Source organism: Corvus hawaiiensis, chromosome 8, assembly GCF_020740725.1.
Source record: "Corvus hawaiiensis isolate bCorHaw1 chromosome 8, bCorHaw1.pri.cur, whole genome shotgun sequence".
NCBI classification, from domain to species: Eukaryota; Metazoa; Chordata; class Aves; order Passeriformes; family Corvidae; genus Corvus; species Corvus hawaiiensis.
The window spans coordinates 38491525-38518924 of NC_063220.1; the positions used below are offsets into that span (position 1 = coordinate 38491525).

At 45.4% G+C, this 27400-nt stretch overlaps 1 protein-coding gene across 2 annotated transcripts in view; it reads left to right on the forward strand.

Moving 5' to 3' along the window:
* Nucleotides 1-27400, forward strand: part of MCU (mitochondrial calcium uniporter) — a 77009-nt gene continuing 49609 nt past the window's right edge. For both annotated transcript variants that reach the window (XM_048311135.1, XM_048311134.1), the window contains exon 1: nucleotides 1-144. In XM_048311135.1, the coding sequence (XP_048167092.1) occupies nucleotides 16-144 (129 nt within the window). In that variant the 5' untranslated portion in view covers nucleotides 1-15. The remainder of the gene's footprint in view (nucleotides 145-27400) is intronic.

The window sequence follows — 27400 nt, forward strand, 5'->3', positions numbered from 1 at the left end:
GGCTCCAGCGGCGCGATGGCGGCCACGGCGGGCAGAGCGCTGCCGCTCCTCCTCTGCGGCCGCCGCCCCGCCGCGCTCACCGCCGCCGGCCGCTTCCCGGCGCTGGGCCGGCGCCGCCAGCAGCAGCAGCAGCGACACCGGACGGTGAGTGAGGCGGCAGCCGTGTGCCCTTCAGAAGGCGGGCGCGGTGCCGCCGGGCGGCGCGGGGGCCCCGGCTCTGCGGCGGCCCCACGGCGGCCCCACGGCGTTTTCGTGGCGGCTCCCGGGCCTCCGTTTCGCCAGCTGCGCGCTTATTCTTAGCGCCGTCACCGGGTGAAACTTGGCGCGGCGGGCGGCGGCAGCGGAGCCCTCCCGGCCGCGCTCCGGCAGCGGCAGCTCGCGGCCCGCCTGCCCCGCGCGCCCCGGGAACGGGCGGTGCTGCCCGCGCTGCCCGGCGTTCCGGGGCCGCGCTGCCGGGGCGGGGGTCGCGGCGGGGCGCGGCCGCCAGGTGGCGCCGGGGGCCGCCGGGAGCGGGGGGGGGCGCGGGGGGCGCGGAGCTCCCGCCGGGAGCGGGACCGGGAGCGGCACCGACCCGAGCGGGCAGCGCAGCGCCTCTTCCCCCGGTTGTGTTGTTCCTCCCTTGTCTTCCCGCCCCCCCCTCAAGGTCAGCCAAGGGAGAGGCGCTCGGGGGGTTTCCCACATCCCCGTCGGTGCGGCGGGTGGGAGAGGGAGGGGGGCAAAGCCAGCCAGGCTCTGTTCGCTCCCTCTTCCTTGGGGGCTTTGCCAGGAAAAGAGGAGACTGGCAGCACACGGCTTCCCATGTGTCTCAGGGCGGAAAAAACCTGTAAAGGCAGCAGGTTGTGTCTTGGAGCTCGAAAGATTTGCTAAAAATACCGGCAGAGGTCTTTTTCCCTATTTTTTTCTTTTTAAACTAAGGGAACAGTGTGTAACCGTGGGATATCCTTCTGGCTTTTGCCACAATCTGTTTTATTGCTGCCTCTAAAAGAGCTTCTGTCGGAGGTGTGCACCTGTCGCTCCTTTGTTTTGCTCCAAACAAGTAATCACGGAACTGCGCGGAGCCACCGCAGTTGTGCATTAAGCAGGTGGCGGAGCGGGCTCCGAGCTCCGCTGGAGCAGCGGACACATCGCTGTGGTCCCTCGGGTGCTGTTCAAGGAGTTGTTTGTGCCCGGTATCTCCGGGGTGCCGCTCGCTCCTCGGGCGCTGCCGCTGTGTTTTGGCAGCCCCGGGATGCCGGAGGTTCCGTCGGTATCGAGTGTCTGGATCCCGGCAGTCCCGCATTCGCGGCGCGCTCGCTCCCACGTGTGGAGTGTGACTCGTGCCGCCGTGCTGACTGCACGGTTAATCCCGGCCCCTGCTCAGGTGTGGAATGGCTTTTCCAGCTTCTGTAATTAATGTTCGAGCTGTCTCCTTTAGGGGTGCGGCCCTGGAAGTAATTTGTATTTATCTAAATTTAAATTGACCTTTGCGATTAATTTAACAGCGGCTCAGATTCGTGCTTGGTTTCGCTCCTTGGGCTAAGTGTAGCAGTAAATGTGTGAGAAAATCATAAAAAACCATTAAAAATACCGTGAATCTGCTGCGTTTGCCCGGGATGCTGAGCGGACGTGACTGAGGTGTGGGCATGTTAAAATCCTTCTGTCAGAGCCGTCTCCTTCAGGAGCTTGGGGAAGGAGGAGGATTTCACTCATGTCCTGGGTACTGATGGTTAGAAAGCTTTCCTGGCTTTAGTTGGGCTGTGCTGTTTGATTTTTTGGCAGCCTGGCTGTGCTGTTGCAGCCATTAGTTTTGGGGTTTTTTTCAACAGGGATGTTGTGGGCAGGATGGTTTGGTTGAATCCCTGAGAACCAAGAGATTGGGTGCAAGCAGATCAGGATCCAGGGTCCTGGCAGTTCCTTTTGGCAGCGTCTGTGACGTGCCTGGTTATCCCCTCACAGCAGAGGTGAGTTATCCTTTCCCTCACGCCGCACATGAGAAACTGTGCGGACCGCTGAGAGAGAGTAGAGACCAGAGAGCAGCTGAATCCTGGAATAAATGATCTCCAAGGAGAAATTAAAGCAACTGGAGCTCTTCAAAATAAAGAGAAAATCGAAAGGAGGTGTTGCCGCAAAGAAGAAGCGGAAAACCAGAAAAATCTGTGTTGAGTGGGAGAAATAATGGACTCAGAGTGTGAGAAGAGGGGTTTGGTGAGGTGCTGGGAATCTCTACTGACAGTCAGAGCAGTGAAATGCTGAATTATTTCCTGGGAAGGCTGCTCGGTCTTTGTTATCAGAGGCGGTTAGGACAGTTTAGGCTCACATCAGTCAGTTATGGCTGATGAAGATTTGATCCCGCTCCGTGATGGGACTGGGATGCACAAGCTTCCTGAGACTGTAGGTTATATTAGGAAAGGCATAGGAAGAGTTTGTATAATAGGGGTGTAATTAATAGGTTGGTTACATCAGGCATGTCTGTGCAGTGCTGTTTTCAGTTCCATCAATTCTACTTGGATACTTCTCAGGATGGCTGGTTTTTAGCAGAGCTGATAAATTAAATGGGCCTTCTTTGAAATAGGGTGGAAATGCTAGATGGTCTTATGGATGAGTTCTTTCAAAAACAATATAAATAATACTGGAAGAAACTGCACCAGTAGACCAGAGTACTGTGAGAGGACAGTGCTTTAAAACAAACAAAAAACTCCTCCAGATGGATAAAGTGCAAAGGAGGAGGTTTTGGTAACGCCAAATGGGAGAGAGGGCGAGGAGGTCCCTACTCATGAACAAATACTTGGGTTATGAAGGAACAGTTGGGAGTACAGTAATACTGGGAGACACAGGGCTTGAATGAAGCATTCACAGCTAGCCTGGGAGTTCTGCAACCTGAGGGAGTTGGGAAAGCTCAGCAGGCTCAGCATGTAGGTGTTCCCACAGGAGCAGTCCCTTAGGGAGAAAGACCATGAATCTTTATATTCTATCCCAAACAGCAGGATCACAAGGGGTGAGAGGTCTGGGGAGGGGGATGCAAGAAACTTGAATGAGAAGTTCATTCATTGATCCTGGAGTAGGGATAAGCAAGAAGAAGGAAGTTTTTACTGATATTTGTCGGTCTGCCCTCTGAGCGTGATGGTGGTGTACATTTTGGGATGGCTGGGCAGGGTGAGGAGGCCTAACCATGGAGGAGCTGGGGCTGGGGCATCCATAGCATTGGAAGAATATGACAGAGATGAATAAATGGACTTGGAGCAGAACTATCAGAGGCTGCACCTCTTTCCACTCTCCCAGCTAAGCTGCACATACATGAGAGTGGAGGAAGCCTTGCGGAAGAGGAGAGGGGAGAGTTCCCAAATGTGTTTGCAGTGGAGAGAGTGCTGGAGTGGGCTGGGGCATTGTAACGTGAGGGGGAATGTTTGGGTGGCCACACATCCTGTTGTACAGCTTGCCCTCTGAGGAGCGTGGAGAGAGAATTAAAGTGGGGATATTCCTCAGAGGGACCTTCCTAATGGAACACGGGAAGGCCTTTCCTTGTCTCCTGCTTGTCAAAGTTGAGGGTCGGCTTCCCAAGGGCTGAGGTGTAGTGAGGCTGGGAAGCAGTACGGGAGAAGCTTCACAGGGAAGCAAGCTATAAATGGTTGTCAACTATGTGGTGGTAGACAAAATACTTAAATAAAATGCTCTGCTTTTGTGTGTCGAATGCCTAATCCTGGTGGCTTTCTTCCTGCAGAGATTAGAGGCTCCTGTTACTGCGTTTCCTGGTGCCTGTAGCCAGGGGTTGAGTCACATTGGATTGGAATGTAATCAGCTGGTGCAAAAATACCTATAGAAAATCAAGGGCTTGGCTGTGTGTGGCATTCCTGTGGTACTTCATCCTGGCAGTTCTGGGCAAATCAGGAATATTGACTCCTAGTGACGACTTCTAAGCCTAAGAAGGAAAAACTGAACCCACCTGAGCCGCAGCCAGATTTTGAGTAGGTATTGGACAACCTGCAGGTTTTTCTTTCTGTTCCAGCTGAGGACCAGTCTTACCTGTGTTGATCCATCCTCCGAGCCAAGTAGGATTTTGGTGCAGGTAGCCCAGGTTTAAGGATGTAGTGGAAAGCATATCCTGCAAAGGTCTTGCTCTGTGCCAAGGAAAGATGGGATAAGGCTCAAGAGCAGGATGCAGGGGACATCCTGCTGCGGCTGCCTTTTTCTCAGCACAGATACGACGTGCATTTGGTGGGTTTTTTTCCCTATGCAGCATTGACTTCCAGAGAACCTGTAGTTCAACAGTGTGGTCATAATTTCCTGCAGGACCACCTCAAGCCCTCACTGTCACACAAGCTACAGTTCATTGCCCTGTTGTTGCCCGGCTCTTGAAACAAATTGTCAGGTGGAGCTTGGCACCCACAGAACCCAGGCAGCGGCAGCGAGCGGCTGCAGGGCTGGTGAGACTTGGAAGACTGTGGAGTGTGTTTTTGCTGAGGATGGAAGCTGGCAGACTGGTTTAATTAACTGTACTGCTGCTTTCCTGACCTGGCATACTGCTGATTGTGATTTTCCAAGGAATGATTAAAAATTTTGGGCTTTTTTTGCTTTTTTTTTTTTTTTTTTTCTTTCATGAACAAAAGCTTTCAAGGGGATGACCAGCAAATATTTTTGGATGTATGAAAGCGGCTAAAGTCAGAATTTCAGGGCTCTCTCTGAGTGAAAGAGGAGCACAATACAGTGAGGACTAGATGTTGGTTTGGGGTTTTTTGACAGTTATTTGATGATATTACCTGTTTTTATTTATTATTGATCCCATGGGAATAATAAAGACTTTGTATCTAGGGTCTGTGATGGGAAAGGAAGTTACAGTCATGATCAAGTTGATCCAGTCACTGATAAAAAAATTTCAGGGCAGGTCTTGTTCCACAAGGGGAATATTTCTCGGCTGTGCTCACACAGGAGGGGTACAGCTCTCCTGACCAGAGTTAAGTCTTGGAAAGAGAAGAAGAAACATAGTTGTTCTTTTCCTAAAGCTGTTTTAAGATTCATCTTAAAGAGGAAGCTTTCTGTGAGGTTAGGTCCCACCCAGTCTGAAGGGTGAAACATAACTTTTATGACTTCATTTCTGATTTGTGCTATGAGTCACCGGTTTGCCATTCTATAAAATAGCATTGAGCTGACTCAAATATGCAATTTAAATTATTCTTCTGGTTGTAGGTCTGTGTAAATGTAGAAATTGTTCTAGATTTGGGTGGCTTGGTTTTTTTAAAAAATAATTATTCATTTACTGCAGTGTCAGTTGGTGCTCAGCCACTCTTCCTAAAATCCCAACTGCTGCTTTCTGCTTCTGTGGCTGCTGGTAGGATGAGGAACTATACTTGAAAAATTTGGAATTTGTTGAAACTAGATGAAACTGTGTTCTCTGTGCTCACCATGGGGGAATACTTCTTATTTCTGGAGTGCTCTTGGCGTGAGAGACCACCTGTGATATTGCTGATGGGGATTTCATTATATTTTCACTTTTCCAGGGCAAACTACAGCAATCATGCTTTAAGGGCTGTTTTGTCCTTGAGTATTTAATGACGAAAATTAAACTACTTGGGCTTCTGCCACTAAAGATTTGGCGAAGGGTTTTCTCTCTGTTATTAGGGTCTCAATTGGTCATCAAAATGAGATGTCATCTTAATGAAGATGAAAATATGCGGCACTTGAGTGTGGTGTGGAATTAGTTTCCAGCAGGACAAGCCTGTGGGGTATGGCTTTTGTCTCATGTAAAGCACACAGAGCATGTCCACTATCTTTTTCTGCATTCTTGGCAGCTCTTAAGGAATTAGCAAATGTAGAGCTCATTTCAGCAATTTGCTTTTGTTGGCTTCCCCAGGAGGAAAGGACTGCAATGTGGAAACTCTCAATCTCTGACGCTGCCTGTTGGAATAATTAAAACTCAAATTTCACTTCGGTATGTAACTTGGGAAGGATCTACCAGTGACCAACCACCATAAAAACCAGCTCTGGGTGATTGTCAGTCTCGTACTCTGTCAGTCTTGTTGTCTTCTGCCAGAACTGATTCCTGATGATGCTGAGCTCTTTTGGATTCGCAGCTGAACCCTGCAGAAGGAACAGCAAAAGGATGTTTGCTGGCCAGGGTGCAGGTTGTGAGACATAATCAGAGTAGGAAGGAAATTAGTTGTGACAGATTATTGCAAGAGGAAATAGTTATTCACTCCACTTCAACCATTCTTTAAAAATACATCCTCATAATTTAGCTTTGTAATTTTTCTTAGATGTTTGGACTTAAGTGATGATGAGTTTTCTGCCCGGCAAAGCAACTCCAAAAATGACAGTTTTAAGTACTACTCTGACAAATGAAGATATTAAGAGAAAATGGGCTGCCCAAGATAGCACAGGAGTGATGTGGGATTTTTTTTCAACTTGCGTGTTAAAAAGAAATGTCTGGGGTCTGGATGATGGTTTTTCTATACAAATTTTCCTGCACGATTCCTGTTCTATCATTATTCATGCTTGCCACTGAGAATAGTTTGACATTCCACGTCCTGCTCGTGTTTTCTACTTCTGGACAAAACTCACATTCACACCGTGAATATGCAGTGCAGCAGCAACCTTTTAATAGTCATTTAAATTAATTGGAAACCTGTCCCAAACATCACAAAGATTCCTGGGGCGGGGAGAGACGGGAGGGAAAGCTGGCGGCAAAAGTTATTTTCTCCCTGAAATAACAGTGAAGTGAAAAACTGCAGAGATTTCCCAGGGGGAGAAAAATGTGATTCCTTTTTTGGAATGAAAATGCCCTGATTTGTCATGTGACTTGGGAAATCCTCTTGGCTTCCTGCAGAGGGGGAAAGGATGAGTGGAAGGTTTGGTCGGGTGGTGGAGCCTGTCATGTTTGTGATTCGTGAGGGCGTCTGCAGCACAAAGGGTTCCCATGGGAGCCTCCTGCTCGCTGCAAGGCTATTCCTGTTATCCAGGGACTTGTTCCTGAGGCAGTGACAACAGAAATTTCATTGTCTAAATATTGAGTAGATTGGATAATTGCACTCGTACAGCGCTCTGTGGTTTCTTCCAAGTTTGGGGGTGTTGTATTTAAGTGGAGAGTAGGATCCTTCCCTTGGATTCAAGGGAACCAAATCCAGTGTCTCTGTTAAGAAAGAAGAGTTGCTTTATGAGCAGTGTATATTGCTAGTAATGAAACCAGCTCCAGATAGTCTCTTCTGAATTAAGGGAATATATAAAAAATTTTCACCTCTCAAAATGAGAAGCTCAAGATGAGCTGTCCTTGTGCTTCATGAGCTGCCTAGAAAACTTCTCGGTTTGGCTTTAATTCAGGCTGTGGTCAGGGCCCTGCATCACACTGCTGTTGTTGTTTCTGACCCTGGAAACCGTGGTGTTGGAGGGGAGAGGAGCCACTGCAGGTGCTGAGACATCCGTTCCTCGGTGCTTGGCTGCGCGGTGCGAGTCTCATCGCTAAGTAACGAGAAGCTGATGGTCCAAAACAGAGCTTTGGTCTGAAGCCAAAAAGCCACGGATTTCTCCGACCATAAAGTTGAAGAGAGTGCTGAGATGAATTTTAGTTTAAGGATAATTTTGTCCAAAGACAAAGACTGTGACTCAGATTCACACACGTTCTCATGGAAAATAAATCACGGTTTTGAATCAGCCACTCACTCGTGTGTGTGTGTGGGAGTGACCATTTCCATATTTCCTTTTGGCATTTAGTGCTCAAGAGTAATTTTAAACAAACAGTTTCACAAAGTACCTCATTATTGAGCTAGATTGAGCAGGGCAGGATATGACACCACACAGATACGGTTTTGTGAGTTGGGAAGGAAGTAGGATTTTGAGAAGAGCATTGATACTGTGCAGGCACTTGCGAAATGAATTGTTTTGTAAATAACATTTTTAACAGGTGGTGATTTTTTTTCATCTTTCCCCAAAGGTGGGTTGTTTCTGGTGACTGTCCCTGCACACCATTCAGTTTTTCTCCACACAGCAGCTCCTTTGCTTGTGCTGAACTGGTTTTTTTTCCATTTGCAGTCAGTGGTACACACGTTGCATCCTCTGCAGGATGCCCTCCCCTCTCCCACTCCAAGCACACTGGTAACACACAGCTCCAGTTTGTGTGGAGCACACGGGGCTCTGGATCTGGGGCAGGGAGTTTGGTGGAGCTGCTGCTTTCATGACCTACTTCTTCATGGAAGTAAAAAACTGCTCTTGGTGGCTCAGATGAGAGATTTTTGGAACAATAATCAGACTCCAGTTTGATCCAGTTGTACTCCTCGAGGTTGTTCGCTGAATTATTCCAGTTTCAGTGGAAAGAAAGAGACAGGAACACCTAAGCCTAGAGCAGTGTGGCTTTTGGGATTTAAAGTAAGCCCTCTGTGCTCCTGAGGAGCTGTTTGTTGTTGTGGTCAGTCAGATGTAATTAATTTCTTCATTTGCCCTTTTGTAGAGGGGTAGGTGTGTGACTGACTCATCCTCAACACTGTAACTCCCATTTTTACTTCTGTTTAGGACATTTGGCAACACTCATAAAGCTGAATTGCTATGATTAGCCTGGCATTTTATATAATAGAGTGCACCAGAGAGAGCTGTTTGTTCTTGGAATTACGATGTCGAAGTACCACAGTAGTTTCCAGGGCAGCATTTACATAATTCGTGTGGATTTCCAGGTTAGGGGGAATGCACGTTGCCATGTGACAGGCGGATCTCAGGAATATCTTCACGTTCCCAGTGTATCTGCAGTAGCCGGTGCATGGGTTTGATGGCACTGCAAGAGCTCTGCTTGCCTCTTTCAGGAGCTGAGGATGCTCCAGGCAGGGTTCTGACCCATAAACACTTCCAAGCTTCCCTACAGCCTTGGGAATGTGGAAATACGTGCGTGGCCTGCAGGCACATGGAGGAAGCTGAATTCCTGCTGTAGCCCTGCAATCCCAGAGAGGACGTGGAAACCCCACTGGGTGGGTGTCAAGTCCATGTTTTCTCAATTTCCTTGGCTGAAAAGTTAAGTCAGCCTGTACCTCCTTTCCACGGAGCAGCCCCTCAAACCCCGCCTCTGTTTTCTGTTAATTTCTTTTTATGTGCTCCAGCTCTGTTGCTCTGCCTCCTCCAAGCTTTTCCAAAGAAAACTAATAAAAAAATAATAGTAAAGCTTTTGGCCTTCTATTGTCATGCTTTTCATTTTCATAATACCAACTAGCATCCCATGAGTTGATTTTAGGTTAGGCTAATTTAGTTCTCAAGTGTATTTCCCTTTTTTTGCCATTTGTGAGCACAGGGTAGTTTTAGTATTATTTTGGCCATGATTTGCCTTGGAAAAAGCATTCTCTGGAACACTTTAATACAGTTATTAAATAACTGTAAATGGCCAAGCTGCTAGAGAGCAGCTTGGCTGACCACATATGCATGAAACTTACTTAATCCTAAGTGATTAAAGTTGAATTTTATGGGCTGTGTTTACAGCCACAGTTCTCCAGCTCTGATTACATCTCTGTGCTGCTTGAACCTTAATATTAATTTTCAGTCCTGATGATCACTGAGTTGTGTGAGGCTTTTCCCATGGCCAGGTCTACCTCAGTCTGGTTTCTGAAGAAATATAACAGTCAAAATAGAAGAAAAGAAGTGGTTTTTTGTTGCTGCCGTTACTGTATCTTCCTCCTGCTGCTCTGGTGTTGTGCTGAGTCTCAACCTCTGCTCTAGGCTGTTTGAGATGCATGAAGAGCTCGTACATAAACATGAGAGAAATCCATGCAACTTCTTGGTAGAGAAATTTTGATTTATTGCATATTACCTGAGTGCAAAACCCTTCCAGCTTGTGCTGTGAAAAATATCTGCCCATTACCTTGCAGATCCGAAGAGCATCACCCAAGTTGGAAGGACATTGTGAGTATAATAACTTCATGTTTTTGAGATCCGTTAATGAAGTTCAGGTTGTGTGATATTCAAAGTCAGCTCGCTAACTTGCTGATCCGTGTGAAGAAATCCCACTGACTCACTGGGAAGATGGTTATTTCCCGAAATCAAGGGCAAGGACAGTTGCAGGCAGACAAAAATAATGGGGGTGGGAACAAAGTGGATGAAAAATAGGATGCACTTGAGCTGTTGTCATCTGTTCATATTCCACTTTGCCATCTATCACTATTACTGTAATAAGTACAGGAATTTGAAGGCACATCAGAGCTTCTCAGTGACTTCTTCTGTATTCCTGATTCATATTCTGGGAATTTTGGTGCAAAGATGCTGTTCTTGTTCATCCCTTGGTCTTTCTGGTGCTGTTGCTGCAAGGTTACCTTCCCCTCCTTGTTGAATAATAGTGATAAACACAGTTCTTCCCCTGTGCAAAGGCTTTTCTCTTCTAGTAGGGTTTTTTTTTCCCTCATCCTTGCTGTGAGAACAAGACTACCAAGTCATTTTGGGGCTATTGATTGCACTTTTTCACAAGAGACTGAAGGAGCAGAACCTTAATGAAAAGTCTTTTAACTTTTAACAGTTATAATTGCTGTTGGCAGCTTTAATTGTGATGTGGCTTTTCCAGGTAGATAATCTGATAGGAGAAGGATAACCAGGCTCTGACTAGACACTTGCTTCATTTCAGCCCACAGCTCTGACCAGCCATTAATTTTCTTTCCCTCTCCACAGTATATTAATTAACCCTTGTGTCCAGGAGAGAGCAGATGGGAATGCTGGCCTTCAGGATGCCCTCCTGTGAGAGTGCAAATCATCTGCCTTTTGGCCAGCTGCTGTTCATAAAGTATTTCCTTTATAGAAAAGCTTTTAAGTAATATTCAGGTAGGATTGAGAATAAAAAAGTTGCATAAAACGTGTGCCACTTTGCTGCTGAAGCTGCTTGTTTCTTTTTCCCTTAGTAGGGCTAAGTAGCAGTGGCTGGCAAGATTAATTTTATATAATGTGCTGATCTAGCACTCCAGAGCCTCCAGTGGTAAATAATTTTCTCCCTGTCCTCTCCCTTTTCTTCTGTCTTCTACCAAGTTTGGTTTCTAAGGCACAAACCCAAACAGAATATGTAGAGGTGTAGAATGTCTGCTTCATCCAGCACAAGCCATTAATCCCCCTCTGCACAGTTTTACATTTCTTGATTACAAATGAATTTTTTGATCAATAATTAGCAAAAACTTGGAAGGGAATGCAAGTGAAATAGCAAAAAGTAAACAAGCATGTCTTAGAACGTAGTTGGTTGAATCATCTCCTTCAGACATTTGACTGGTGATAATTTTCAGACTGAATTTCCACTCTTACTTCCTAGACCCCCACTGAGAGGTTTTGGGGGAATCTCAAACTTCTGCGGGCAGTTTTAACTCAGAGTAGGCTGAAACTGAGTTTTAAAAGACAGCTTTGAAGATAACTGATTTCCAAACAAACATCTTCTCTTTACTGTGCTTGTGTTAAGATCATCCTAGTTTAGAACAATAATCTGGAATTACTGTCAGTGAAACAGTAATCTGGCAGAGTGCAGATTTAAATGGATACTGCTAACAAATCGCTGGCAGTGAACTGAGCAGAGCTTCAGCATCAAAATATTTCCGGCTTTCTTGTAGTTTTCAGAGTTGCTTTGTATTTTGCTGATTATTTTACAGTGGAGACAGTGGAAAATGACTTGTGTTTTTTGAGTTTTAGGGCCACCATGAATTTTTTTGCCCTCTCTTGGTTTCCTTGAGTGTGTTTTTTGGCGAAGAACTGCTTTGCCAGGCATCCACTGTGAAACTGGAAACACTGGGCCGTACACAACCTCACCAATTTTGCGGTTGCAGTTGTAGGATGCTCCGATTTGTATCTGTTTGCTCTGGGAAAAGTTACTGTTTGGGTTGGAGGATGGCAAAAACTGGTGTTTTCCTGTCCCTCTGTCAGTCAGGGCATGCAGAAGGAGCAGCTGGTTGTTCTCCTGGAGGAGTCAGCGTGGAGTGGAAGGCAGGAGGTGCAGGGTGGCCCCGGGGTAACGCCGTAGTCGCCGCTGGCAGAGAGAGGCCTGGAGGAAGGAATTTTTGCAGTTCCTGTGCAAGCAGGTGATTTGCCTTTATGAATCCTTCCTTGTCTGGGTGCAGAAGAGCTTTTCAGGGAAGGCTGAGGCGGCTGTGCGGATTCTCTCAGGTTTTCTGTGAGTAAATATTTAGTTTCTAAGAATCACTGCCCTTTGAGTGGTGGCTGTGAGTCCCTTCCAGAGAAAAGGGCTGCTTGGACCTCTTGGAGGACTTTTGGCCTCTGACATTAAACTTGCTCTTTGTTCCCATTTGGAAACTCTTCTTTGGGATTGCAGAGTAGTTCCTGTTGCAAGTGTGAGCTGTGAAGAAGGAAGTTTAGCTGCTGAGCATCCCTGACTCCAGGATCCTGCAAACAGATGGACACTGGGCTGGTTGGGAACAGGGTGTCTTAGTGCAGCTTGTGTGGCTTCCAGGGGCTAAGTAGGAATGGATTGTGGTTTAATGCCACTAAATGGGAAAAAAATGTAATTAGTGTTACATTTACTCCGTATAGGTACATACCACTTAACATACAACTGTGTTTTCAGAGCAGTTTTCCTCCATCTCATAATACCAACCATAAAAATTCTACTTCTGTAGCATGGCCATAAAAAATAATGACCTATTCCAACGTGCTATTGCATTCCTGAGCTTTAGGAAGTGTCTCTGTGGTGTCAAATCTGCACTTGGGGCTGTGCTGTGGAGCACCAGGGTTGGAGCTTGATTTGTATGCAAGGGAGCGATGCTGGGGTGGTTGCTGCTGCAGAGAAGGAGGCAATTTGTGTGTGCTTCAGGAAAGAGCAGGGAGCTTGAAGGGCAGAGCTGCTTGCTGGCTGGGGAAGCTATCCCTCTTTTCCAGCACCTCCAAGGAGGGGAATTTATGTTTCTTCCAATATTGTGTGCCTCTTCTACCACTGCAGCATTTAACTGGGCATTCTCTCCATCCACTGTCTAGTAAACATTTATTTAGCAAGTTCTAAGGCAAAAATCCACAAACTGTTAGGATAGAGATTAAACCAATTAACAGCTTTGCTAATATATCACAGAATCCTAGAATGGCCTGGGTTGGAAGGGACCTTAAAGCCCATCCCATTCCAGCCCCTGCCATGGGCAGGGACACCTCCCACCATCCCAGGCTGCTCCAAGCCCCAGTGTCCAGCCTGGCCTTGGGCACTGCCAGGGATCCAGGGGCAGCCCCAGCTGCTCTGGGCACCCTGTGCCAGGGCCTGCCCACCCTCCCAGGGAACAATTCCTTCCCAATATCCCAGCTAAATCTCTCCTCTGTCGGTTTAAAGCCATTCCTCCTTGTCCTGTTACTCCACGCAGCTGTAGAAAGTCACTCTCCCTCTTTTTTATAACCCCCCTTTAAAGCACTGGAAGGAACTCCAGGTTTCCCTGGAACTTTTTCTTCTCCAGGCTGAACAGCCCCGGCTCTCCCAGCCTGTATGAAGGGAATTGGTTTTAGAAATAATTAACAAGGGGGAACACAACAGTCCCCCCAAATGGGGGTTTTTGTGTCCCCTCAGCAGCTTTGCTCAGTGCCCAGATCAAAACCAGCTGGGCAGAGGATGGCAGCCCCACCCTGGTGGGTTTGAAGAGATGGTTCCCACCTGGCCCCGGGGGCTGGAGAGGCTTTGTGCCCATTAGGGGAATGAGGAACAGCTGGGTGTGGAGCAGCCTAATGAGAGGCAGCTGCCCCGGGGCCCAGGTGAGGGTGGTGAGCAGGATAAAAAGGCTGGGAGAGCACCTCTCCTTCTTTTGGTGCTGCCTCAGTTCTTCTCTTTCCTCAGCAGGGAGCGTGTGGTGAGTGATACCTGTTATTTCTGCCTGCAGGGTTTTGGGCTGGAATTAGCTTTCTGTGTTACTTAATGTGTTGTGTTGTAATTATCTGGCATTTCAAGTCTTCTCACCTTCACGTATTGGGCCAGAGCTTGGGATGTGTATTGTGAGTGCTCAGCAACTGGGAGAACTAAACTTTCTGTAGAGAAAGGAAGTGCCCTTTACCACCAGGATAGACCTGGGGGAAGTGAGGTTTTTGTCTTACAAGCCTTGTTTTCTTCTCCAGCCTTTCCCCACACCTTAAAGAGAGTACCTAACAAAGTTGAGAACTGTGTCAGGGATGTTTTTGGTGCTTCTTACCCTTGTTTATACTTTAGTAGTAACTCCAGGAAAAATGTCTCAATTCAGGAGAAAACGTGGGGAAGCTTTACAACCAGCCTGGTGTCTTGGTTATGTGTGTGCTTAGATCAGAATGAGCCTTTTATATTGGCAGGGTAAGGGACAAAGAAGTGCCTTTTTAAGCATGTCAGTGGCTGGATAAAGTAAATAAAGGTGAAGGCACGCAAATATTTGTCTGCTGTTTGGGTTGTGTGTGATAGGGTGCTGGATATGGTGGTGAAAAATTCCTCCTTTTTGTGTACAAAGTCAGTTTTATTCTGACTGCAAGCTAACAAATAGGTCAATATTAAAATTCTGCTGTCACCTTTTCAAGGAAATTATGTAGGCAGGATTATCTGGCTTTTCCTAGAGATAGATGTCTAAACAATTGTCACTAGCAGATGGTTTGGGTAAGGCTTTCTTAAAAATGTCAAGTTGTTTTTCTCGTGACAAAGTTCAAGTCAACTAAACCTGATTTAATTAGGTGTGGAGATATTCCTGCTTCAAAATGGGCTCATGGAATAGGTTTCCTTTTCCTCCTTTTGCCAAGCCGAGTGTAGAAGCTGTGCCTGAGCACAGGACACAGCACCTGAATGATTCTGGTGGCAGTGTGACCATGTGAGAGCTTGGGGGAATGAAAACTCGAGTGAAATTCACAGATGATTCAAAGTTTAAAGGGCACTGGGATAAATCCGAGTACCAGTGGGTGGTATTGTGGTGTGAAAAGTTACTATGGGCAACTCCTTAGCTGAAATTGCATCCAATCAGGACTTTCAGCTGCGGCTGATCATCTTCTGATGGGCAAAGAAATGATTAACTAATCACACCTGGCAGGTTAAAAAGGTCGTGTTCGGAGCTGGGTGGCGATGATGATTTGGTTGGCAATATGTTGGTGGCTGAGTACACCCTTGTGGGTTTTTCCATTGGGAACTTCTAGATTGGAGAATTAGATCAGCTTGAAGGAAGTTAAGATATTTTGAATTATTCTTGTTGTGGCTTAGTCAGTGTTCAAGCTGGAAGAAGGTCGAATTTTGCAAGCTTTCCTTGTGACTGTTAATGAGCAGTAAACCTGAGCAGTTGTTGGGAGTGACTGGGTAGCTTTTGTTGGAGAGAGTCTTTGCAGCTTGGCAGCTTCCACCTTTTTGGAGCGTGGCTGGATTCAGTGCCACGTCAGGTTGCTTAAGGCCTTGTAAATCTTCATTTGTCCTGAAGTGCCTGAGCTCTGGGGCTGGATACTTCTAGTCCCGAGTAATTTCATTTTGGAGTTTGGCAACGCTGTTCTTTCCACACTTTAATTAAACTCCTGCCTGACTAACGAGGTTCTTCACTAATTCTCCTCCATCCCTGCCATGTTACTTGTTCTCTGCTGGCATCTGTTTGTTCCTCTCTTCCCTATTTTATCGTCCTGATCTTCACCCTTATGTCTACCAGCATGAAAATAAAAACCTGGAAGGCTTGGGTAGTAAAGATTTCAGCTCTTGGAGAGGTGTTAAGAGGTGTTGAGTATCACCATTGATTCAAGTTTCAGAGTCTGTTCATGGCAAGGAACTTCTTTCTAATGCATAACATGTAAAAGGCAAAAAGAAAATACCTCTTCTTAAAGTTTCATCAAAGGTGTGAGCTGTGAATGTGGTTGGAGAATAACTTGAAAAATGGCACCAAAATCCAAAGGGGTTTTGACTACACTGGATGTATCCTCCTGTTAATTGGGAAGTGTGACTGAAAAATAATTTGGGAGAAAATAGGTGGGATTTGTTAAAAAAAGCAGCATTAATCTGCATTTGTTTAAGGTTAGCAGTTGGCTGATCAAGTTTTGAGTAGTAATAGAAAAGGCAGTATGAATTATTATGGTTGAGATGGGATTTTATAGGACTTTCACTATTTGCTGATAAGGGAAATTGTTGTGACATTTCTGAATGAGGTGGATATGGAGACCAGTTCGTTTCATCATAGGCCTCTGGCTTTTTGCATGAGGGGTTTTAAGTGTACAGGAGAATTTCTAAGTCTAATAACTCACATTCATTATGGAATTGTTTTTTAGAGCTGTCTTAATGGGGAACTGGCTGGATATTTGCCCAAGTGAAAGCTTTTATTTAAAGTGTTCCTTTAGTAGGCATTTAGACAGATTCAGGGGAATTATCACCATAATTGCCCCCCTTCAGGCTGTAGCAGTGCCTTAGATGGCTGTTAAGCTTCTGAACACTGAAAGGAATTGATGGTCTGCTCTTCTGAAGGACTGACAAAGTGCCACTTTTTTTTTTTTTTTTTTTTTTTTTTCCCCCTGTTCAGGCAACCCAGTAGGAGAAAGCAATTGGGAGTTTTTCCCAGCTAGGAGTGCTTGCTGGGGAGAAAAATGTCTTGGGTTACAGCACCCTGGGTCTTACCAATCAAGCTCTTTACCTTCCTTGTGTTTGACCTGACAGATGATTTAGAACAAATTGAATATCTGCTTTTTTTTTTTTTTTTTTTTTTTTCAATGAAAAGTAATGTAATGGCAAATAAATTCAGCTTTCCTAGTTTAGGACTGACTCCTGCTTTCCTCTCTCTTCCTGTAGCCCAGGCACAGTTGCATCCTCCGTGGTGAGACTGTTTTGGTGGAATATCTCACACGTCAGCCAGAGCCAGTTTGGCAAGATGTACATTTTCGGGCTGGATTTCTCTTTCCTCTTTTGAAGCTATTCAGTTTACTGAAGGCTGAGCCGGTGGTAATGAGGGAGTCCTTTTATAGTTCCATCACTTCTGCTGGAGGCTATAAACAGCAAGAGCAGGAGGGCTGGTGCAGGAGGATGGATTTACATTCATGGCATTATCAGATGGATGAATATTTGTCTGCTGTTTGTAGAACCTTTGAGTACTATGATAATTTATCCTACCTGCACCCTCCTGGACTGCCTTTGCTGCTGGGACATCCCTGACCTGCTTATTCAGGGAGTGTGCTGACACTTTTGTTGATAACCTGAAATTGTAGGTTGGGCCTGTATTTATGTACCAGGTGTACATTTTGGATAACTGGGAGTCTTTTGCTCGGTTCTGTGCCATTGTGGCTGAGCAGAAAACCATTTGTGCACCCACTTCAGCCTGTGGAAACACACAGAACCTTCAACGTGAGCTCTGACCTCTCTTCTCTAACCAATTTAAGTGTTAGGGGTGGAAATGATGAAGAAGCCTTTCAGGTGGTGGTCTGTCTCTTATGGCTTGTCTGTTCCTGTCTCAGATTGCAAGAAATACTCTCAAATATTTGATGGACTTAATGCTTTTGGCTTGTCTAAGGTGGATTTATTCCGAGGTTTGTGGGCTGCCTCAGGTGAGAAGAGATTTGGCTGATACTCTGTAGCAGGTCAAGTATCTGGGACAAGTTCTGTTCAGTGAACTTGTTCTGAATGATTTTAAAAAAACGCAGCCCCCCTTGCTTTAGAGAATCATCTGTTCTCTACCTTGCTTTTGTGATAGATTTTGGCAGTAGGTGGGAATATGAATGCGTGAGTTGGATTAAAATAAACATTCTTGGTACCAAACTGCAGGTGCTGTCCTAGTGTTAGACTGGGGTTTGACATTACAAGTGCACAGTGGTTTTCTTTTTTCTTAGGCCATTTTGGCACAAGTAACACAACATTTGTGTTTTGAATGGGTAATTCGTAGTTTACAAACACAGGAGGTTTTCTTTCTTTCTTGTTATCTTTCCTTACTGAGGTGTTTCAGGCTGGAATCCCTGATGGGATGGGATAAGTGCAGATAAGGAATGTTGCATTTTTCAGCTGTGACTCAGTTTTGCTTTATTCGGGTCAAAGTGAGCGCCTTGTTCAGTCTGACAGACACGTAGCAGGGGAGGAAAAAAAAACCACTAAAACCCTGAGCACAGACTGTATCAGACCTGTTCCAAACGGAAGCAAAACTTGTGTGATTTTTCAGGTGATAAACACAGTTCACGTGCCGATCTCTGGAGAGGGAAATGTTTTACCAGGAAGCAGATGGAATGTTTTTTGAATAAGTGCACTTAGTTCCTTCAGGCTCCCCCAAGTTTATTTCCTCCAAAGGCTAAACTTGGGAGAGCCTTATCCATATCTTCGTAAGCTGAGAATCAGTTTGGCATTGCTGTGAGGGATTGGTGTGTGAACTGTGTTTATCACCTGAAAAATCACACAATCTTAGTGGCAAATGCACACACAAAGCTGGCAGCATGCTCTGGAGAGCAGATTCTAAATACCTGTTCCAAAGCTGATTGAACCAAGCCCTCCTGCTCCATATTTCCATTTCAGTGCCCAATCTGTTTGCAGGTAAACACATGGAGGAAGGTGGTGGCAAGCACTTGTGGTTGTGCACTTGTTAGGACTGCACCAGTCAATTATTCCTTGGGATTTTGAGGCTTGTAGATCTCGCTGATCCTGGGCAGGATGTTTGTACCTGCAAGGCATTGTCTGGGTTTTTTTTTTCCCTGCCCCTGGAAACATGCATAAATGTAAGTGTAATAGAAAGGGATTTCTTGGTAGTTTTTTAATGAAGATCAGGATTAGACATCAGTAGTACAAGTCTATATAATAGCAGTGATCACAGGTGAGCCTGGGCCTCTCCTCGGGGCTGCTGGCTGGGATGGGAAGGGCAGGCAGGATGTGTCCTGCCTGAGCCCCCTACAGCCCTAATCTCTTGCAAATTTACCAAAATCAGAGACTTTTATCAATGTGTGGAGAGATTTATGTGTCTGTAAATAGCGTGAGGCTGTTCAGACTTGTGTGGGTTGGTTTGTTTTTTTTCAGGTTGGTGTTCTCTCCTGGTGCTTCCCCTTGTGTACTTTGAACAGATAGTGGGGGATTGTAGGTATTAATGATTTGAGAGGAGCTTTTCCATCGGCTTTGGTTTCCAGGTTTGTTGGAGGTTTTATCAAGCTCTACCAAAGCTGCAGCAGAGGGGTTCCTGAAATACAAGACAGGATCCAAGCATACTTTCCTCATGTGATAGATGAGCATCTCAGTGCAATTTTATTAATATATGACCATGATTTCTGGTTTTCAGCGCTGCTGTTCATTTCCCCCCCCTGCTATTACCATAATCTTTGGGCTAAATTCTACTTGCGGAAATGTTCTGATTTGGGTGAGGGTTGTGGCTTGGCCAGGGCCATCCTGAACTCTTTGTAAAAAGCTTAATTTGCAGACTGGGACCAGTGCAGTGTGTGAGCCTGGCTCTGCTCAACAAGCCTGTTGCTCATGACTGCAAAGCCAGGTGATGTTGGACACAGGGTTGTACATGGAATATGACTTTGGCAGCTTCATGATTTGTCAAGATTATTAAGTTGTGGCTGCCCCTCGATCCCTGGAAGCGTCCAAGGCCAGGTTGGATGGGGCTTGGGGCAGCCTGGGATAGTGGGAGGTGTCCCTGCCTGTGGCAGGAGATGGAATGGGATGGGCTTTAAGGTCCTTTCCAACCCAGACCATTCCATGACCTAGGGACTGAATGGTATTTAGAGCTTGGAGAATCAGAGGGAGCATTGCCATGAATGCCCCAGCAGTACCAGAGTCTGACCTGCTGAGCTGATGCTCCTGGGTGGGTTATTTACCTGCTTATTGTCCCCTGTACTCATGACAACTGTGCTTTCCCAGACTGGTTTGATTTTTACTCTCTCTTCCGAAGTCTCCAGTCTTTGGCAGTGGTCAGAGGTCTGTCTGAGGGTGCTGTGATGGGCAGTAACTACTGGGAGTTACCAAGCTCTTAGACAGAGGAGTAGAGACAAGCTGTCAGGTTGGATGCTTCAGGAAGTCTCCTCAAGAAGCGCAGGCTGTCCTGGTGGCCTGGGAGCACTGCAGGACGTCAGTGCTCCCCACTGGCTGCAGCCTAATTCAGGTTTAGCAGGATTCTGCAGTAGCCAGAAGAGTTGTGTAGGAGGAAATTTTGTTTTTTTTTTTTTGGTGGTTTTTTTGTTTGTTTTTTTTGTTTGTTTTTTTTTGTTGTTGTTTTTGTTTTTTGGGTTGTTTTTGTTTTTTTTTGTTTTGCAGCACCTTGGAATTAGGAAAGCTATTTCAAACACTTTGCTCTGTGTGCTTTCCTAGAAATTCATGTGGCCTAAATGGTGAGGCTACAGTTGCTAGCTGGAGAGTGCTTTTCTTCTTCTGATGTATGTATTTTATAGCTGGGTGGGGGTGTGTTACCATGCTGGGGTGATGGGAAGGCTGAATAGAGGAAGAACAGATGTGTGTGGCAATAAAGAGCTGTGCAGGGGTCACACCGAGGCATTTTACACTCTAATGGGAACAGATGGATCCTGACTCCTGAGTAATGGAGTCGTCTAAGAGACAGAAAAGTTATACTGATGTGATAGTGCTGCACGGTGCCTGAACCACAGCTGCTTCCACCCCTCAGTTTTTTCCTAGATTGTGGAAGGAGCAGGCTCCTGACTGTTTTTTTGCCTTTTTCTGTAGATCAGCTGCTCTCTGGGTTTCTGAGGCAGAAATTCTGGTACTTGTGTTGTCCCTGTCCAGCCTTCCTGCAGCGGCTGTAAATAAAAAGCCTGGCACATCCAAGAACATTGCAGGTGCTTTCAGCCAGGAGCATCCTGTTGAGTTAACCTTGTGGATCTGCTCCTTGCTCTCCTTCCTCCTCTGCTGCTCCTGGACTGAAGTGGTCTCCAGGTTTGGGGGAAGCAAGTGGTGTTTTTGGGCATTTTTTTGAGACAGGACAAAGCCTTTTGCAGCATGAGGTTTCCGTGCGTGCAAATGTTCTCCTAACAGGCAGAAAAGATTTATAAGATTTTACTACTGGGCACTGCTGGAACTCTCCAATTTAAATTTGGTACCCAGGCAGGGAAGTTCAAGCAAAACACCTATGTATTATAGATAATTTTTAAATGCTTAGCATTGTTCTCAGGGAAAAAAAATCCTGTGGAGAATGGATTTCCTCTGTGAATCCCTGTGGCTATAATAATGATGTTGCTTTTTGCAAAAATGACACAATTTAATCCTGCTTAATGTGTAGTCTCTGATTGAACAAGTGACAAAGGAAATGTAAATTCTCATTTCAGTGAGATGGGATATGTCCACATCTAACTGCTGACAAGTGAAATTAATTACGGCAGTCTTGCTCTGGTGTTCAGTGGAGCTTCATCTAGTGTTGCACAAAAATTTCATGGAACTCCAGAAGTTCTCCAGAGCAGTTCTGAAAACAGTTTGTTGTTACCTAATTTTTGACCATTTAATGAGCTTGTGTTCAGAGCCTGTCAAAGCATACACTGGGCTTTCCTTTTCCCTCAGTGTGCTTTACAGGAACCCTGTGCTGGCTCCTTGCGTTACACCATGTCTGGCATGGGAGCTCTGAGCCCTTTGGAACACGGGAATGCTGTCCTATTTCCCATCAGGAGGGACTCCCTGGGAAGCACCAGCAGCTACAGTGCATGACTCTACAGGCACCTTGGGTGTTTTCCTAGTGCCTGTGCTCATGTTTCCCAGCTGGTTTTCTCCCTAGAGGTTTGGGAAGCACAACTGGTGTGCAATAATACATCAAATCTTCAGCTTGCGTTTTCCTCCTAAAGCTGAAGAAAAATTGAAGTATTGGGGCTGCTCTCGAGGGTTTGTTGCCAGAAGGTTGTTCCCCTTAGCTCTGTGTGCTCTGTGTGTGTGGTTCTCAGCCCTGGAAAGGCACAGGGAGCCTGTTGTGGGTAGGAGGCTCTGGGGAAGAGGAAGGATTAGGTGCAGGTGAATGTGCTGAGTGGCTTTAGCAGCTGAAGAGTTCCTTGTCACGCTGTCAGGGCACTGCAGCCTGCCTAACTGATGTAACACCCCATTCACACTAATGTCACTTCCTGGAAATGACACCTCTTTATCTTGCTTCCATTATAAATACTCGGGAAATGTGTGCTGCAGCCCATTTCTCTGGGGGTTGGTGTCCAGCTTCTGCAGAACAGCACAACCCCCTCATCCTTGGTCACTCCTTGCTGATCTCCAGGCACTGGGAGAGTCCCTGGCTGGGAGCTCTTTTGGCAGGGAGCTTGTTCTTGGGAAAACTGCGTGTGTCTAAACAAAAACAAAAGTTCTGCCAAGGTCCTCTGGTATGAAACTTGCAAGTTAGGAACCGCAAGGCCTCCACGAATCTTCTGGTTCTGGCCTCCATTCATTCAGCATGTCCTTAGTGATCAGCGGTACAATGACGCTCTGTGTAAAATGTTTTGTGTGGTTTGAATCCATGTAAGGATCTTGCTGTCAAAACCACAGCATCATCAAAGGCCCCTTTCTGAAGGAGAGCTTCCATATGAATGCTTTTAAGATTATGCAAGTTGCCTGTTTTTGAAATATTGGCACCAGAGCTACTTGCTGTGAATTCCTCTTTCTCCTTTACAGAGAGACTGTCTGTAACTGGTTGTGATTCTAAAAACAAAACAAAAACAACCTCCCCCTCAAATCACCCATTAGAGGCAGCTTGGAATAATAATGACATCCTTAAATATCTTGGACAGGAAACCTTATTTGAGTCTCCATCTTGAAAAGAAAAAATGTTTAGTCTCAGAGTTTTGCTTGAAATTTGCTCTGGAAATGATATCAATGTGTGGACTAATGAGACATTCCTGTCATTGGCCACATCTTGTTAGTAATAATAATTCTTGTCAATAAATCTCTTCTAAATGGTGTTTATTAAGAAAAATGAAGGTTTATTAGGAAAAATGAAGGTGGAACAATATTTTTATAAAAGCAGATGAGTTGACTCAATAGAGCTTGAGTGGACAGTTAAGAACAGAGTGTTTTGAGTTTTTAACTTACTCATGCTGCTTTGGGGAGATAAAAGCTGTGGTCACCATCTGTTTGTCACATCCCTGGATAAGGACAGATGTTCTTCCTTTCAGAGTCTGCTAGAGATATTTTGGGCTTTTATGTTCCATGTTAATGCTGGAGTAAAAGAGAAAAACAGCTTCATGTGTCTTGGAGGTCCCATCCAGCCTGGGCTGTGCTGCGGTGCTTGCCTTGCCCTGTCTTTGGTGGCTGGAGTTGGTGCTTTGCAAAATTATTTGCATGGAAGAGAATCTCTTGGCCTCAAATCCTCCTGGGAGCTTATATTTCTCCAGGCAATTGGTAGAATTGGAGAATCAATAGCTTTGAGACAAAGGAAAAATAAACTGACCCTACCAAAAGGGGCTGTGCAGCTGCTGGCATAGCTTCTGAGATGGAGCCAGTTGGTGCCAAATAATTACATGCTCTCAGCTGGAAGGAAGCTGCCTCATTCCCTGTAGCAGAATATGAAATTAATTTCCTGTGATTGGCTGCTCAGCCCTACTTGAATATCCTGTTTGGAGTTTTTTGAACTGTTGAGAGGGTGAAGTCAAGGCCACTGATGAGCTGGTTTGCTTTGTAAGTGACTTGAATGGATAGACGCTTACTCCGTTTTTTTGGGTTTTTTTTAAACCTGTCTTCAGTGCCTGGCAAGTGTTTTGCCAGGTTCAGTCTTGCAGAAGGCACCAGCTTGGGCTGTAGGACAGAAATGTTCCTCGCTGGAATTGTTGCTAGGGGTGGTATCTGTGCTCTGGCACACACGGGAAGGCTGGATTGAAGCCTTGCTTTGTTTCAAGGCTCTGTTTGTACTCCTGTTTGTACTCCTTGGGGGGGAGGCTGGTGGTGTGGGAATTACTGATTGCAATGGCCCACTAGTTTTAAATCAATGTAAACTCTGCCTCCTCTAGTAAGATCTTGCTGACTGCGAGCCCTTAACCCAATGGAATTAGCCTTAAAATGGGAGTGTGAGGAGGGCTTGATCACTCCTGTAATTCCCCTGGAAATCTAAGCCCACTGGTGTAAATGGAGCTGCCAAAATAAAGGCACTGCAAGAACAGATCCAGAGTGACAGGAAGCACCTCCAGGTGTAATTATGCATTAGGTAATTGGGAAGTGAACTACACCTACTTAAGGGAGAGAACAAGTGCCTTCATTTGGTCTTAACTGGGTGTTTTACCTCCCCACCCCTCTTTGGCTGGGAGATGACTTGTCTGCCAGCACGCTGGTGTGGAGGGTGCCTGAATATCATTAGGAGCGCTGACACAACCAGTCTTCCTTGCTTTGGAGCAATTAATTTCCTTTCCTTTGAGGTAACGGAGTGAGGCAGGAGACAGGCAGTGGGAGACTGATGAAACAGCAGGGCACATGTATGAAGCGTTGTCTTTTAGGTGTTTGAGCTTGGAGCCTCTTTCAAGTCCTCGTGAGCTCTTTCTTCCCAGTGCAGCCAGAAGGCTGCAATGCTGGGAGATGAATGCAGTACCTCCCCTGCAAAGCCTTGGAAAACACTCGGATGATTAGAGAAAACAAATGTTAGGAACCGACCAAAACCCACTCTTGCATTCCCTTGGAACAAATTCGCCTTAATAATTCATTCCAGGTAAAGGGAATTCCTTTTTCTGAGGTGGTAGAAAACATGATGACAACAGAGCTTGCAAATGTGCAGCCTTCATTTCAGATATACGTGTGTGTACACGCACAGTATTTTGAATGGTAATTTAAAGTTTATATATATCTATACACACAGTATTTGGAATGGCAATTTGTCTGGGATTTGGGGCACTTGTGAAACATGAATGTCTACAGAAGGAAAAAATGAGGCAAGAAAAAACCTGTTGATTAAATGGTATATTTGATAGAGGAAAAAACATTATTAATGCTTCAAATATATCCAAGGGGTTTTAAAATCCTATTTTCTCCTTTTTGCTGAGGGCAAGGCTTTTTGCTGTCTAGGAAAGCCTGGAGCACTCTCCCCGTGTAGCCTGGGCTTTCCCTTTCACCAGAGTCTGTGGAGCTGTCCCTGTGCTTTTGTAAGCATGACTAATCTAGCAACTTGAGCTTCTGCTTCCTGAAGGAAAAACCTCTTAAAGATGAGATGGAATTCAGTCCTGCAGCATCCAGCTCCTATAGCTTGTAATGAGTTTTTGATGTCTCATGGCAGCTGGTCATCTCTAACGATGAATTAATTTTGAGTGAGAAATCAACTGTGGTGTCAGGATGGAATTTAAGCCTCTGGAATTTTCAGTGATACTAAGCCTGATGTAATTCTTCAGTTAAGGTGCTCTGAACCAAAGTGGCCCTAATTTGGCTTTGCTTTCTTGCTTCTGTCTCCATGTAGCAAAGCCTTGGTTTATTTTCCCCCCCTCCCCAGACTTCCTAATCTGACTGTTAGAGCTTTTAAAAGCTGAAATATACTTGGCGTGGAGTTAAATGCTGACTTAGTCTGCAATCCTGGATACTGGGGGCTTTTTAGAGAGACACTGCAATTGTCTGTTAGCAGCTTAATTGATGGCTGAGCTTTGAATCAAAAAGAAATCCGCATGTAATTTTTTCTTTGTGTGGGGAAGCTCTTGACAGATGTAATGAATAGCCTGAAATGACATGAAGGCTTTAGGTAGGATTCCAGAACTGCTTCTACTTGGTGGATTGTCCCTTGCCAAGGAGGGAGATGGGGAACTAATGAGGCATTTTGGTCAAGGAAGTTGAGGGTCTTGTTTTCAGTGACTTGCAGTACTGTGTGTCCCTTAAGAAACTTTATTGGGAGCAAAGTCTAACTGGATCCAGTAGCTTCTGTCATTGTTTAGACAATGAGGCAGTAAACTGTTCCTGGTGGATGCTGGTGGAACCAGTGGGGTGGCTGGAGCCAAGGTCCCTCCAGGGCAATAAACAAATAATATTTAGCCATGACACTGCCCTACTGCATTCTTTCCTTTTGGTTCTCACTTTCTGTGTTTCTCGGGTTGAAGATATGTTGATCATGATTTCCACTTTGGTTCTTTACAAGGGAGTTCTCCTGGGCAGGTGTTTTAAGTCCTCTGAAGTGTTTTATTCCATGGAAATGACTGTACAAGTTTGTGATGCATGCCTGTGCTCAGGTAGGAGGATGGGAGCCAAAGTCAGGTTCAGCTCGTAGCCAGAGTTATTTGCAAAATCCTGTAGTGATATTTGCATGGGACTACTTTGGCAAGTGGTAAACATTTTTGTTGGTAACTACACAGAGCAAAACCTACAGTTAGCTGTTTTTAATATGCACATTTCAGTAACTCCCCAACCTTTTAATCTGTTTATTTCACAAAACCAGCAGGAACAGAAACCTCCTGACTGTTTGAGCTGAGCCTGGTGGGCCTTAATTTTGATTGTTTCTCTATAGCTGTGCCAAATAGCTGCTGCACTGGAGTAAATCTTGGTCTCTTCAGTCTCCGTACTTCCCTCGGTGATGATTTTCCCACTTGGATTCCATGACCTGTGTTCCTGTGGCCTTTGTGTTGAATGTGACAATGGTGATTCCTTTTTCCCCCTCTCTCCTTCCACGTCATCCCAATTTGACATGCTGCCTTTTCCTTTCTGTTGACATTGTAACCTAGTCTGCTCTTCCTGAGAAATCTTAGTGTTGACACCCTTTCACCTCTTAGATGGGGTAGAAACATCCTTGTGACCTGATGGCTGCCAGGTTGTTGGAGAGAGTGCAGGGAATAAGCCCTTGTTTAGACCAACACAGCTCCTGTCAGCACTGAAGAGCAGAGAAGCTTCTGGTTTCCTGCCTGTCCTGAATTTAAATAAATGTTTCTGCTGAGGAAAGGGTTTTAAGGAGAGAAATATGGTCAGTATTTCTGGTAGGACTCTGTACAAGTTGGCATGAATTTCAATATCTCAAAAGTGCAAAAGTGGGAGTCAGTCATGCAGCACTACTCTAATCTGAAGTGATGAAGGATCCTGAGTGTTGCTTGAGATGAGAGTTGGCACCTTAATGTTGCTTTGGTATCAACAGTAAATATCTCAGACCTTTAAAGGAGAACTGAAAATTGAGACTTTGAACTCCCCTGGAATTACACCTTCCACTGGCTGCATTGCAAGCGTCTGTGTGATGCACCAGGTTGGGATATTCCCGGGAACATGTAGAAATAATTGTGTGATTACATCTTTTTTTGTTTGTTTGTTTTGGTGGGGGGTTTTTTTGTTTGGTTGGGTTTTTTGTTTGGTTTTGGTTTTGTTTTTTTTTGCTTGGCAAATGCCTTAATCCAGAGATCCTTTAACTTAGCCTTTGGATATTGTACGTGTTGTGCCTGACTGTAAGTCCTTGTTTAGGATGTAACAATTCTTCCCATCCTTCAGTTTCCCTGTGTCATTACTGCCCTGATTACAGAGCATTTTGGGAGACAGTGTTTATCTTTGCCACAGAGAACACTCCTGTTTCCTTCCCCTCTGTGTAATTGTTGGTGTGTCGGTGTTCAGGAGGGGTGGCAGCTTTTTCAAGCACTCCTCTCTGCTGCTTTTGTTGCTTATTCCTCCCCCCATATGGTTGTATTCCCCAGTTTAGGCTTAAATAGTAAGTTGGAAAAAGCTTAGGGTGAT